We start from the raw sequence: 12472 nt of genomic DNA on the forward strand, positions 1-12472 counted from the left end.
TTCCTGTTTCTTGTACACAAATATGATAGATGATTCTATCTCCCAAGTCCCAATTGATGACGGTAAATCGCTTAGACCAAATTTCGCTCACATGAAGGTGAAAAGAATGACATATGCAGCAGATGCAGGAAGAGGTAATTTTTTCAGAGATGCAGGTCCAATATAGACCTACCATAAGGAGCCTTTTGAAAGCCCTCCATGTTAAACTCACAAGTTAACCAACTGCACAACCAAACAAGAAATTTTTAGCCCTGAACGTCTGCACGTGATTTTTCCATCCCTACGCGCAAAAGGCTAAAAACAAACAGGAAAGTACAAATCCATCACCCAAAAAGGGGAAGAAATGAAAGCACTAGTAACTTATTTTGTGCCATAAGAGTTGGATAATGGACAAACAGCCATTGACCATTGTAACGGCATAATGGTATATCCAGAGATGACGGTTAATACATCAGGCGTTTCTTGTTTTCTTCTTGAGATGCTGCATTCTAGTGCTTGTTCTGCTGGTCAATCGCCCTGCTATGGCAAGACTCTGCGAGTGATCAAAATGAAATTATGTTACATTAAAACCTGACTGGCACCTGTGAAAGACACACACAGACTGTGTATTAGTCATGGGATTTAAAGATGAATAACGACCAAGTATAGCAGTCAGTCAGAATTGAAGTCCTGGTGTATGAGTATGAGGTTGTGACTTACAATAGGTACCGCATTCCGCACCATTAGCAAATCATTCTGCCAATTTGGCTCCCAAAGCTTTGTGACGAGCTACAAGTATTTCATTCATTTGCACAATTCGGTCCAAGAGTTGAGCGATTCTCTGGAAATATCAGAATTTGAAGTTAATGGGATACCAAAGAAGGAAACCTCTGAAAAGAATGTTTTTCAACCATAAAACAACCGGTACTTCCATTAAGTGCTTTTCCACCTAAAGAGGTTGAGTTTCTCACCATTAGATCTGCTTCAAGATTTCGATTTCGCTAATTTAAAAAAAATTAGATTGGGAATCTCAAAAAAGTATCTATTACTTCAAAAGTATAGCCTCAGAAAAATGGTCAGAGTTCCCAACAAAATTACCCAAATCAACATACATTAATTAGGTAAACAAACAAACAGCAGCAATGGGGGTTATTTAAGCCAGCAAGCATAAGCCTCATTCCCATTCAATCCACATGCTAAGCTGACACAAGAAAATGATAAGAACTAGAAATGAAATAGAGAAGAAATAAAGGAAAAGAAGGTTCATAGACAAATTCCATTAGGACTCAAGTAAAGGTACTCAGCATATCAACACTGTATAACCCTCTTCCCACCTGATCCAATTAGGCCAGCCCACTGGCTACTTAACCACCTCATTAACTAGCTACCACATATTCAGGATCACATCAGAACTACCCTCAAAACAGAACCATGACCACAAGCGTCAAAGTGAGAACAAAATTCTGATCTGAATCAGCCACGTCTAGCAATAGATGGCACCAATTTTCTGCAATCAGAGCAAAATTTTGTTCATCATTGCCACTGGTTTTTGCAAATCCAAATTCAAATCAACAAGCCTATATAATCCAGTCCGCTCCTAAACTCATTCTTTCCAATTTCTTTAATGTTAAATCCACAATAATAAAAGGGAAATGTCAAAGTGGATAAGAAGATGCACAATCACCAAAAGTTAGCGTCCATCATCCCAATCGTTTGAAGATAGGGGGAAAATTTTCACAAGAAAAAAGGTGTCATTCATTTGGCCTGCACACAGTTGAAAAGAACACAACCCTTGACCTGATCTACCACAGAGTCAATGCCTAAGAAGTGAGAATTGGATCCTCATTTTTGCACAATTTTATACACGACACGACATAATTCTGGAGGAGCAGCAAGTTGAATCCCCGTTATGTTCTTGCCCACTGTATCATCATCTCCCTCAACATACAGAGTTGCAAATATTTTTTTTCTTTTGGGGGGGGGGATTTTTGAATCCAAGCTCCCACTTGTAAAAGGATTCCCATCACCCTTTTCCATCATTAACTCTTATATTGAGAAACTCCAATTGCAAGGCATAGAGAAAGGTGGAAGGCTCAATAAATGTTCCCCAGTGGCAATTTCTTCCTTCAGTCCAGCGAGTAACAGTGAAATACAATCGAACTTTCAGAAGCATCTTGATATTCCATCACACTTTCCTTCTGCTTCAATCGCATCAACTCATCCAACTTAGTGACATTTGATGGTTCTCATTATTTGGCAAAGTTGTATGGTTTCTTGCAGCATGTCCTAGGAATCTGATGGCCTTGATGGTTCAGTTTGCTGAAGGAAAAGCCAACGGAGTAAGTTTTCTAAACCAGCACTTGTTCATTTGTATAGACATACAACTAATCGTCCATCTCTGAGAGTTGACCACAATTAAGAGGCTTCTAACATGGCCAAGGAAGGCCAGCACTATCACCACTGATAAGAGCTAGAATAGGGGAAAAAATCTAGAGAGAGTCCACCAAAAGTCAAAACAAAGTACATGACGGATAACCACTATTTATAGCCCTTTCCCTACCTGATTCAGTTATGCTAGCCCAGTAACTGCTCAATACCTAAGTAACTAACAGATATTTCGGATTCTCCACATGCAAATTCCGCCATTAATACTACTACAACAACAGAAACCCAAAATTTCAAACAGAATTAGGAAGTTGATCACACATAATTGTCTGCAACAAGAAATTCCACAAATGTAACGTCTTAAAATTATGATTGGGTCTTAGAGTATCAATAGACACTTTAAAAAGGGCATAGGATTAAGTATTGAGCTTAAAATAGTAAGACAGTAAATATATATATATATATATATATATGAGATAATAACTAAAGTAATTGAATTTAAAAATGTTTGAAACTAACTTAAAAAAAATAATTAAAATAATAATAGTCAGATAATTTTGTTAAATTTTGCAATATATCAAATCATCTTAAAATTATCTTCAAAGATATATGTATTTAAATAATAACAATAATAAAAGAAATTAAAAAAAAATATTACAAGTTTAAACCTATATACCTAGTGAAAACCCTACCTCTATATTCATTTAGTTTCATTCACTCTTCTCTGACACAGCCACCTATTGTTCCACAAAAGCTCTCACAGGTATCCCTATTTGTCTTTCCTCCCATCTCTCTTTCGTTTTCCTCCTCCTGTGTCTCATACATGTAGATAGTAAATCTATGCTCACATACATACAATACGCGGAACTGTTCATCAAGTCATTCCTCCTTGTTTGTCCTTTTCTCTACTCTAGCCTCTACGTTATATACACATGTGATAGTCATTCTTCCTTGTTCGTCCTTTTCTTTACAGTAACTTTGACCTTATATACATATATATTATAATAATGTTAGCTTCCTTTATAGCATTTTAATAATTGCACACTTCCCTCATCAAAGAATACTATTCCGAAGGCATCATACAGCATTATGCCTATTTTAGATAATAAAAGTTCTAGATTAACACTTAAAGATTTAATTTGAAGAACTTGTATAATTAAAGTTTAGCATAAACTCAGACTAATCTAACAAATTAATTAAATTATAAAGGGGCATAGGTCTAAAAAGAAAAGAGAGGGAGAGAGGGAGAGAGTTTTCAAAGTCCTTTAAGATAGCTTTAAGGTCCTAGGGTAATTTTAGAGTCACTTTAGATTAGTTTTAAGGTAATATTTAGTAACTTTAAATTGTATCTTAACATTTTTGTTTGCATGTAATTTCTGTAGACTCTCACTAAGAACTTTTATTTGTTTAGATTTTTGCTGTAGGACCACTTGTTAGCTCACGAAGAACAGGTAACTCGAGATTTTTCCATATGTGTGCAAGCTTTGTGTTTGATAACAAATGCAAATAATCATAAGTTTAATTGTAAAAAATTTATATGTTACTTGAATCCTGTCAAGCATGCTTGTAGCTTCGCTATATATTATTGTCAGCATTTCTTTTCAAGCATGCTTGTAAATACAGATTACTAATGTTTATTTTATGAAAATTGTATACTATTGAAGAGTAGTTTATTTCTTTCAAACATGCTTGTAAATTAAGTTGATCAAATGAGACATTTCTATTTCTTTTCAAGGACGCTTGTATCCAATATAAATGTTGGGAATGGCTGATGACAAGATAATGATGTTAATGTATATATGAATTAGTGACCATGTGATTTGCTTCCACTTTGCACACGGTGGTTAGCCTTATGTAGCGCCTCGTTCCTCAATACCTACTCAACCAGGTTTGTAAAGGGGGAATGTAGGACAGTGACACCTCCTTGTTGGGTTCTTTAAGAAGGGGAGTCATAGTTTAGATTTCAAGCTCTGTACATTTTGCTAGATATATCTCAAGCTTCAAAGATGCTTTGATCAGCCCAGCATGTGGGCCAAACCATGGATAAGCTTATGGTTCCAATCAGTGGCATAAGGTTGATGGAGCAATAAAGAGGGCTATCTATCTTGCATATGATGATTTGTTGTATATAACTTTTATGAATGATGGCCAATAAATGACTATGCTCATAATTTAATAATGATGATGAAATAATAAGATGCATATAGTGCTAATTGTGTATAGTTGTTAGTTTGTACATATATGGTAGAACTCTAGGATACTGAGAGGTTAGTGCTTACTCCTCTCTTGAACATTTTATATAAACTTATAATTAACAGAGCAAAAAGGAAGCATCTGGAAGCTCGGGGCTTGGCTTGAGTAAGCTTTAAGTCCCATTTCAATTTGTAGAATAATTATTTGCCGGTATAGGACTCATTTGTCATTTGAGTTGATTTTTGAGATTGTTTATTATGTATTGATGACTATTAAGTACTGATAGTTGAGGCATAAGGCCATAGAAATTACACAACTGTTTTATTTTAAGTAAATATTTTGATATAAAATTTTAGTGTCGAGACTTTTATTGAAATAAATATTTGAGTATTTGTAACGGAATGTGACTCACGTGCTAGCTGGCTTTAGTAAGTCTAGGCTGAAATGAATAATTAAGTTTTTGGTTAGTAAGGTTAGAGTGTTACAACAAACATCCAAATTCAAAATCAAATAAATGCAACTTGAGCATTACCACAGATACTTGAAATGCAAGAAGAGATATATCAAAACTTAACAAACCTCATCTTTCTCTTTAATGATGGTCCTTAGGTGATTTCCATATTGCTCTCGCCTCCTCTTCCTTTCCTTCAGCCAACACCAAACTCGTATGCACATCCACCACGAAAATATCACAACAGAAACCGCTGGCCCAATTGACCAAATCACACTTTTGTTGGCAGCATTATTTCGATACGAACTAACCATAGCAAAAAGCTTCCCAACTAAGGTCTTCAAGCTTATTCTCACCCACCCAGTATACCCATCAATTTTCTCTACCAATGAATTAGACGGTAATGGTAATGATATGCCCCAAGTGTCGGTATCAGAGGGTGAAAATGAAGAGTCCAAACCAGAAAAGGAAGAGGAAATAGTTGAGGACGGCAAAGGTAATGTCGATATGTTGTCACACTGATGAGATAGAGAAGAAATGTGCAAGTTTTCGTGGTTAACTGGAGGGAAGACAGAGCATTCATTGTGATGCTGAATGTCTCTGATAACCACCATTGAACATTCTCGCAGCTGGGTTTGCTGGAGTTTCGATGGATGTGGGTAAGGGAGATTTGAGGTTAAGGCTTGATCCAAATTCTTTGAACCATCCCATTGATGGTCATCCTCCATTGTCACACCACCACAACCACTACTTGAGAACTAATTCGGGGGCTTTTGAGCTTTCCACCTATAGACTACAACTTTCCCTTCCCTTTCCCCAAAAATGTTGCACCCTTCTTGTCTTTTCTCTGAGTTCACATTCTTTGTTCTAAGTCAAATGGGACAAGATTGTAATTTTATTTCTATAACAAGGACAAAACAGTAACTTAAATGCATGAAATGGATGGCTGTGATAGATATACAATATTCAAACTAACTTTCTTAATTCTTAATCTCTGAGTTATTCCTTTTGATATTATTTACAAGGCATCTCCAATATTTTTATTGAAACCAAAAGGCTTAAAAAGTATTAACTCTTCATAAAAATTAGCAAAATTTTAAGTTTGCCCATATTAATTGCAAAAGTGAAAAGCTAATGAATCACATTTTTTACCTCACTAATGAATCACATTCAAATAACATAAAACCAATATATTAAATAGGGGCAAAATATGAACGGATAATAAATAGTCTATTCGATGCCTTATAAAAATGACAAAAAATTTCTCCTCTAAATACCTTATAAATAGGATTAAAGAAAATATTTATGTATTTCACTAAGAAAGAAGTATATGCAATGTGACTATTGTTGCATGGAATCATGGTATAGTATATTATACAATTTATTATAATGCTATTTCAATTAAAAAAAAAAACATCAATGGATGGCTGTGAATTGTGATATATATACACAATTTAACCCTAATAACTCACCAGTTCCATCTGCTTCTAACACTACCATCTTTGCTAATGATAAATTGCTGAATCCTCTCTACCGCAAAAGGCAATGTCAATTTTTTCTCTTGAACATATCCAGAAGAACGTCTAGCTTTTGTGTGAAGAATTTGAACAGGAAAATGCTAAGGAAACTGCTTCTCCAAACCTTCCTGGTTCGCCATGAAGCTCCTATGCTGGAATTGTCGTGGCCTTAGAAAAGCCATGGCAGTTCAAAGAACCAGACAAAAGACAAATTGTCCCCTACCATAAACCTGATGTGATATACCTATTAGAAACTAAAATAAGTGTAACAAATGCCAGTATCATTCTAGAAGCATTAGGCTTTTCTTTTTTTGAAGGTATTGATGCTGTTAGAAGGGGGGAGGTTCCATTATTACCTGGTCTAGTGCTATTAATCTTGTTATTTTGGAGATGAATTCCAATGTGTGTCATGTTAATGTATCAGCTCCTGGAATTAGTAATGATATGAATGGATCCTTTGTCTATGGGCCCCCTGCCTTATCTAATCGACATCTCCTTTGGGACTGGATTGAACATAAAGCAAGTATTGTTAATTGTCCTTGGCTTATTATTGGTGATTTCAACCAGATATTTGATCCCAAAGATAAGATAAGCTTAAATTCTGGTTCAAGTGGTATGGACAGATTCGTGTCTTGTGTGGAAAATTCTGCATTGCATGAAGTTATTTGATATGGCCCCTCTTTCACTTGGGATAATTTTCAAAAAAGGCAAGCTAATGTGAAAGAACGAATTGATAGAGCCTTCTGTAATTCTCAATGGCAGATATCCTTTCCTTCCTCTCATATTTGTACCCTAGCTATGGCTGCTTCAGATCATGCTCCATTAATTTTCTACACTCATTCTCAACATAAGAGAGTGAAGCTAAAAAGATTCAAAGACTTCAGGTACAAGTTTTCAGATTGCAAATCTATAATCCTTGACAAGTGGAATCAAGAGTTTCAGGGGTCCCCAGGCTTCATTTTACAGAATAAACTCAATAACACTCCCTTCTTATACAATTGAAGTAGACATCAGATTGGAAATTTCACTTCTCAGATTAAAAGACTTGAAAGTGAGTTGCTGATGCTCACAAACAGAATTTCTTCCTCTCAATCAATTGATCCCATTCTTGAGAAAGAAATTGCAGATAAGAGGCATCAACTGGAATTCTATCTTGATTGGGAGAATAGCTACTGGCTTCAACGAGCTAAAATTAAATGGAATATTGAGGGTGAGAGAAACACAAAGTACTTCCACACTATGGTAAGTAAAAGGAAAATGAGGGGAATTATATCACAGCTTTGCAAAAAGATGATGGTTCTTGGGTTGATGATCAATCTGAATTGCTGCAAATGGTTTAAGATAATTTTAAGCACATTCTTACTGCGAATAACATTGCTTCCTTTGATTCCTTAATCCCAGAGTTTTAAAGCGTTGATATTCCAGAACTTTCTGATTTTGATAGATCTTTATTGGATGCTTCACTGACACCTGATGAAATTAAGAATGCAGTTTTTGAACTTCCAAAGAACAGCACCCCTGGATCTAATGGATTTCACACTCTTTTTTATCAAAAACACTGGGATTTGGTGAATAAGGATGTGTTTGATATGGTTTTATCCTTTGGGAGTCCGTTTTTTTAACTGAAATCTATGAGCAGGACCTTAATTACCTTAATCCCTAAAGGAGATAGAGTTCAAAGTCTAAAGGACCTTAGACTGATAAGTTTATGTAATGTTACCTATAAGATAGTCTCAAAGGTCCTTTGTAACAGATTGAAGAAGGTTCTTGAGAATTATATTGCTCCATTTCAGAGTGCATATCTTAAAGGGAGATTGATTACAGATAATATAATTTTAGCAGCAGATGTTCTTCATCAAATTCATGGCCAAAGACATACGAATAAGAAATTGGCTGCTCTCAAGATAGATTTCTCCAAAGCCTTTGATAGGCTTTCTTGGGATTTCATCTCTACTATCTTATTGCGTATGGGATTTCCCAGAAGATGGATTCAAATGATAACTCAATATATCTTTACTGTCAGCAGTTAGACACAGTTTAATGGGCAAATATCTGAAGTTTTTCATACTAGAAGTGGATTAAGGCAAGGAGACCCCTTATCTCCTTACCTTTATATCATCTCTGCAAATATGCTCTCTTCCCTGATTCTTAAGAAGGAACGTGAGGGCCTCTGGAAAGGTGCTAAGGTATGCAAGAATGTTAAATCCATATCTCATCTTCTTTCTGCTGATGATTCTATCATCTTCTTTGAGTATGCGGAGAAAGGTTTAGAGTGTGTAAAGAATGTTTTACAAACTTATGAGCTTTGGTCTGGGCAACGAATTAATTTTGAAAAATTAAATTTAATTCTTAGTCCAAGCACTACTGATCAAGAGAAATCTAACATTGCAAGAAGCTTAAATGTAAATTATACTGAGAGAGTGGGGAAATATTTAGGTTCTTGGATTGATCCACAAAGAAACAAGAATCACATATATCAACATATGACTGATTCTGTCTTAAAGAGGATTAACCCTTAGAAAGGAAGAATTATTTCACAGTCTCCCAGGTTAACTTTATTAAAATCTGTCCCCTCTGCTGCTAGTATTTATCAGCTTTCCTACACCAGACTCCCTATCAAATATTGCAATATTATTGACTCTCATTGTATTGATTTCTTTTGGGGGTTTAATGGTGATAAAAAGAGGATGCATCTGGCTAACAGAAATGTGCTTTTCTCTCCAGTATCTGAAGGGGGGTTGGGTCTTAGGCTATACATCAGGTTAATGAATCTCTTCTTGCTAAGCAAGTTTGGAGACTTATAGATGCCAAACCTGATTCATTGCTTGCTTAGACTTTGAAGATTGAATACATTGATTTGTCAAAGGCTGAGATTGTGAGAAAGCCTTGTAACTCTTCCTGGTAATGGAAAGGAATTTGGAATTGCTCCAAATTAATAATTTCCTGAGTTAAAGTGGAGAGTACGCAATGGAAATACCATTGATGTTTCCAACCACCTTTGATGGCCCAGGGACAGAAGTATGGGATCAAGAGAAAACCAACCAGCTAAGGTCTCTGACTTTATAATTAAATCTAACAATCCTTGGTTGGCAGTTAGATGGAATGAAGAACTAGTTCACACTTTCTATGTCCCTCAAGCAAGCACTGAGATCCTGAAAATGCCTTTGTCTTACTTGAATTCAGATGATAAGCTTATTTGGGATGGCTCCTAATGGAACTTGTACAGCCAAAAAGGGCTTTTCTTTAATCTCAAATTCAATCGATTCAAACAGTGCTAATGCTCGAATTTTCTGAAAGAATCTTGGGCAGTTAAACTTTCCTTTCAAGTACATTCTTGTGGGATGGAAAATAATCAAGGATTGCCTGCCGATTGGGGAAACCTTAAGAAGACATCATTTGAATTCAGAATCCCTTTATCACTTTGGATGTGATAATGAAGAGTCTCTTGAACATCCCTTTTTTTCTCTTGCAATTTCATGAGGCTCTTGCAATTTCATGAGGAATGTTTGGTTTGGTGGTACGGGAATATCTACTGAGGAAATTTCACAGATAGGTGTTCAAAACTGAATGTTTAAGGTTTTTTCTTTGTTTCGAGAAAAGAAAGTGGACTGGGTTCATAGCATTCTGCTCCTCTTAAGTCTAATATGGAAGATGAGGAATCAAATCATTCATCTGGAATCAAGGCTAAACCGGAACAAATAATCAAAGAGTATCTGGGTATGTCCACAAACCTGAAGATCATCTTCAACCAAGAATCTGAAATGTTGGCAAATTCTGAATCTGCTCATCCCAATCTCATCATCACAAGAACAAGCATCTGCATGCAACGAAGCTGGACTATCTGGATTAAAAGGAAAAAGAATCATGCATGGGTCTTGATTTTTTTTGTTTCCATAAGGAAATACTCAGGGTGATAAAGAACTTCCGTACCGAAAGTACGAGTTTCTCAACTCAGATTTTAGAAGTGGTTCGGCATGCTCTATTCTGGCTCTCATCCTTCGCATCTGCTCATGATCTGGAAGGTTTATCGGTGGAAATCTCCTGCTTCAGGAAGCTTCCCGGTCAGCTTCGAAGGCTTAACAGTACTGATAAGATCCAAATCCAACCAGCAGGTTTTTGCAAGGACATTATGCTCAATGACGTTATTAGCCTTGGGTGTAATTTCAGTTCTATGTTGTATTCTTTTTTTTTTTTTTTGTGAAAACTGAATTCATTCATAATTAGAGAAAAAAACAAGAACAAGTCAAGCAAAGTACAGGGAGAGCCAAATCAATCATCATCAACTCTCTTACAGCTAAGGTGGTGAATGATTAAAGATACAAAAAAAGCCCTCAATAAAATGAACTTTTCTAACCAGGTGGTGAGCAATGTTAATCACATCTCTATAAACAAAGCTAATAGTAACAATCCAATTCTCATGAATTAAACTAATAGCATGAGAAATAAAGTTCTAAAAAGGATGATCAACATTCACGCCTCTAATTAGGAGGTTTATTGCTTCCAAACAGTCTAAATAAATTTCTATCTTTCTGAAACCTTTATCCTAGCATAATTAAAGTCTTGTAATGATTCCCATTATTTCAGCTACTGTTGAAGGTAGATTTTCAAGCTTACAACAAAAGTCCTTCACCCAAGTGCCATTCGCATCAGTCATATGACCCCTACAAGTAGCTAATCCGGTTTCATGAAGAGATCCATCCACGTCAAGTCTTATGAAGCCTTTTTTAAGAGGGTGCCATTTGTCAATGTCATTATGTGGTGTGTTAGTGCATTCATTTTGTTCAGCATGCTAATGTCAGATAGAGCTTTCCATATGTACTTGTTTGCATCTATTTTCATGATAGGCTCCTCATCACCAAATGGGTTTAAGCATCTTATGATCCATAACTCCCAACATGAGTATGCAAAGGTAATATGCTAAGGTACCTTTTTGAAGAGTTTTGATGTTCCATCTAATCCAGTCAAGACCTTATAGTTGCATGAAATTACTCCAGAATTGTGGCTTGATGATTTGTCTCCAAGCTTCACGAGCTATTTTACAGTCACGAACAACATGCATGTTGGTCTCATATTCATTGCATCCAAATGCACATGAACTTAAAGTTGTTATTCCTCTTTTTTCTCTTAGCTTTGTTGTGTGTAATTTGTTTTTTCCTAAAAGCCAAAGGAAATTTTTAATTTTTTTTTTGAAATCCACCATCTCCATAGTTTGATCTAGAGATTATCTCTAGTAAGACCTCTACTTACAAAAAGAAAGTCATAAGCATATTTAACGTTAAAAGATCCATTAATGGATGGTTTCCGCACAAATTTTTTCCTTCCTCTCAACTCATTTGGTGGGCTAGAGCTAGTAATTCTACTAATGGTGTTGAAATTGAGCCAAGTCACCATTTTGTTTATATCCCACATGCCACTAGCAATAATGAAATCATCAATATTATCTTCAATATTCACAAGGGGGTTGGTACTTCTCACAGATTGAATTAGAGGGGTATTGGTAGCAAACCAATTCTCATACCAAAATTTAGTACATTTTCTCGAATGGCACCTTTGATCAAGCCCCTTAATAAACTTATCCCACACCTTGACGATGCTTTTTCAAGTGTCAGAGCAATTTCTTCTTTTGACTACTGATGGTACATCATTCTGGCCACATTTATAATTTGAATGTAGGACTTTCACTTATAGTGCCTCAATATTGGTGACCATGTTCCAACATAGCTTGAGAATAAAAGCTTGATTTTGCCTTTGTAGATCCTTAACTCCTAAACTTCTTGAGTCTTTTTTATTTTTAATCGTATCCCAAGAGACAAGATAAATCTTTTTCTCCCTATCACGACTTCCCCACAAAAAGGATTTGCTCTCTTTTTCAATCTCCTGAAGTAATTTCCTTAGAAGGAGCATTGTTTGCATATGGTAGTTCGAAATTATTGTAAGGATAGATTTT

At 35.8% G+C, this 12472-nt stretch overlaps 1 protein-coding gene across 3 annotated transcripts; it reads right to left on the reverse strand.

Moving 5' to 3' along the window:
* Positions 1-123: 123 nt before the first annotated feature.
* LOC129308801 (uncharacterized) lies at positions 124-10645 on the reverse strand. 3 transcript variants are annotated; one of them, XM_054950183.1, is made up of 5 exons: positions 10456-10645; positions 10257-10342; positions 5137-5875; positions 700-820; positions 124-581 (listed from the first exon to the last, which is right to left on the reverse strand). In XM_054950183.1, the coding sequence occupies exons 3-4, from the start codon at positions 5734-5736 to the stop codon at positions 731-733; spliced, it is 690 nt and encodes a 229-aa protein (XP_054806158.1). In that variant the 5' UTR covers positions 5737-5875; positions 10257-10342; positions 10456-10645; the 3' UTR covers positions 124-581; positions 700-730. The 3 variants fall into 3 exon arrangements, with proteins under 3 accessions (XP_054806158.1, XP_054806156.1, XP_054806157.1); XM_054950181.1 differs by lacking the exon at positions 10456-10645 and adding an exon at positions 6481-6755 and having other exon boundaries at positions 10257-10357; XM_054950182.1 differs by lacking the exon at positions 10456-10645 and having other exon boundaries at positions 10257-10366.
* Between the last annotated feature and the right edge of the window lie 1827 nt (positions 10646-12472).

The sequence above is a fragment of the Prosopis cineraria genome, unplaced genomic scaffold, assembly GCF_029017545.1.
Source record: "Prosopis cineraria cultivar Desert tree isolate PC_DT_omini unplaced genomic scaffold, ASM2901754v1 PC4, whole genome shotgun sequence".
NCBI classification, from domain to species: Eukaryota; Viridiplantae; Streptophyta; class Magnoliopsida; order Fabales; family Fabaceae; genus Prosopis; species Prosopis cineraria.

Coding starts and splice junctions, on each gene's coding strand:
- LOC129308801 (XM_054950183.1), bottom strand. CDS start 5,736: ATGGAGGATGACCATCAATGGGATGGTTCAAAGAATTTGGATCAAGCC. Junction 821..5,136: donor TCATTAAAGAGAAAGATGAG/GTTTGTTAAGTT, acceptor TGATATTTCCAG/AGAATCGCTCAACTCTTGGA.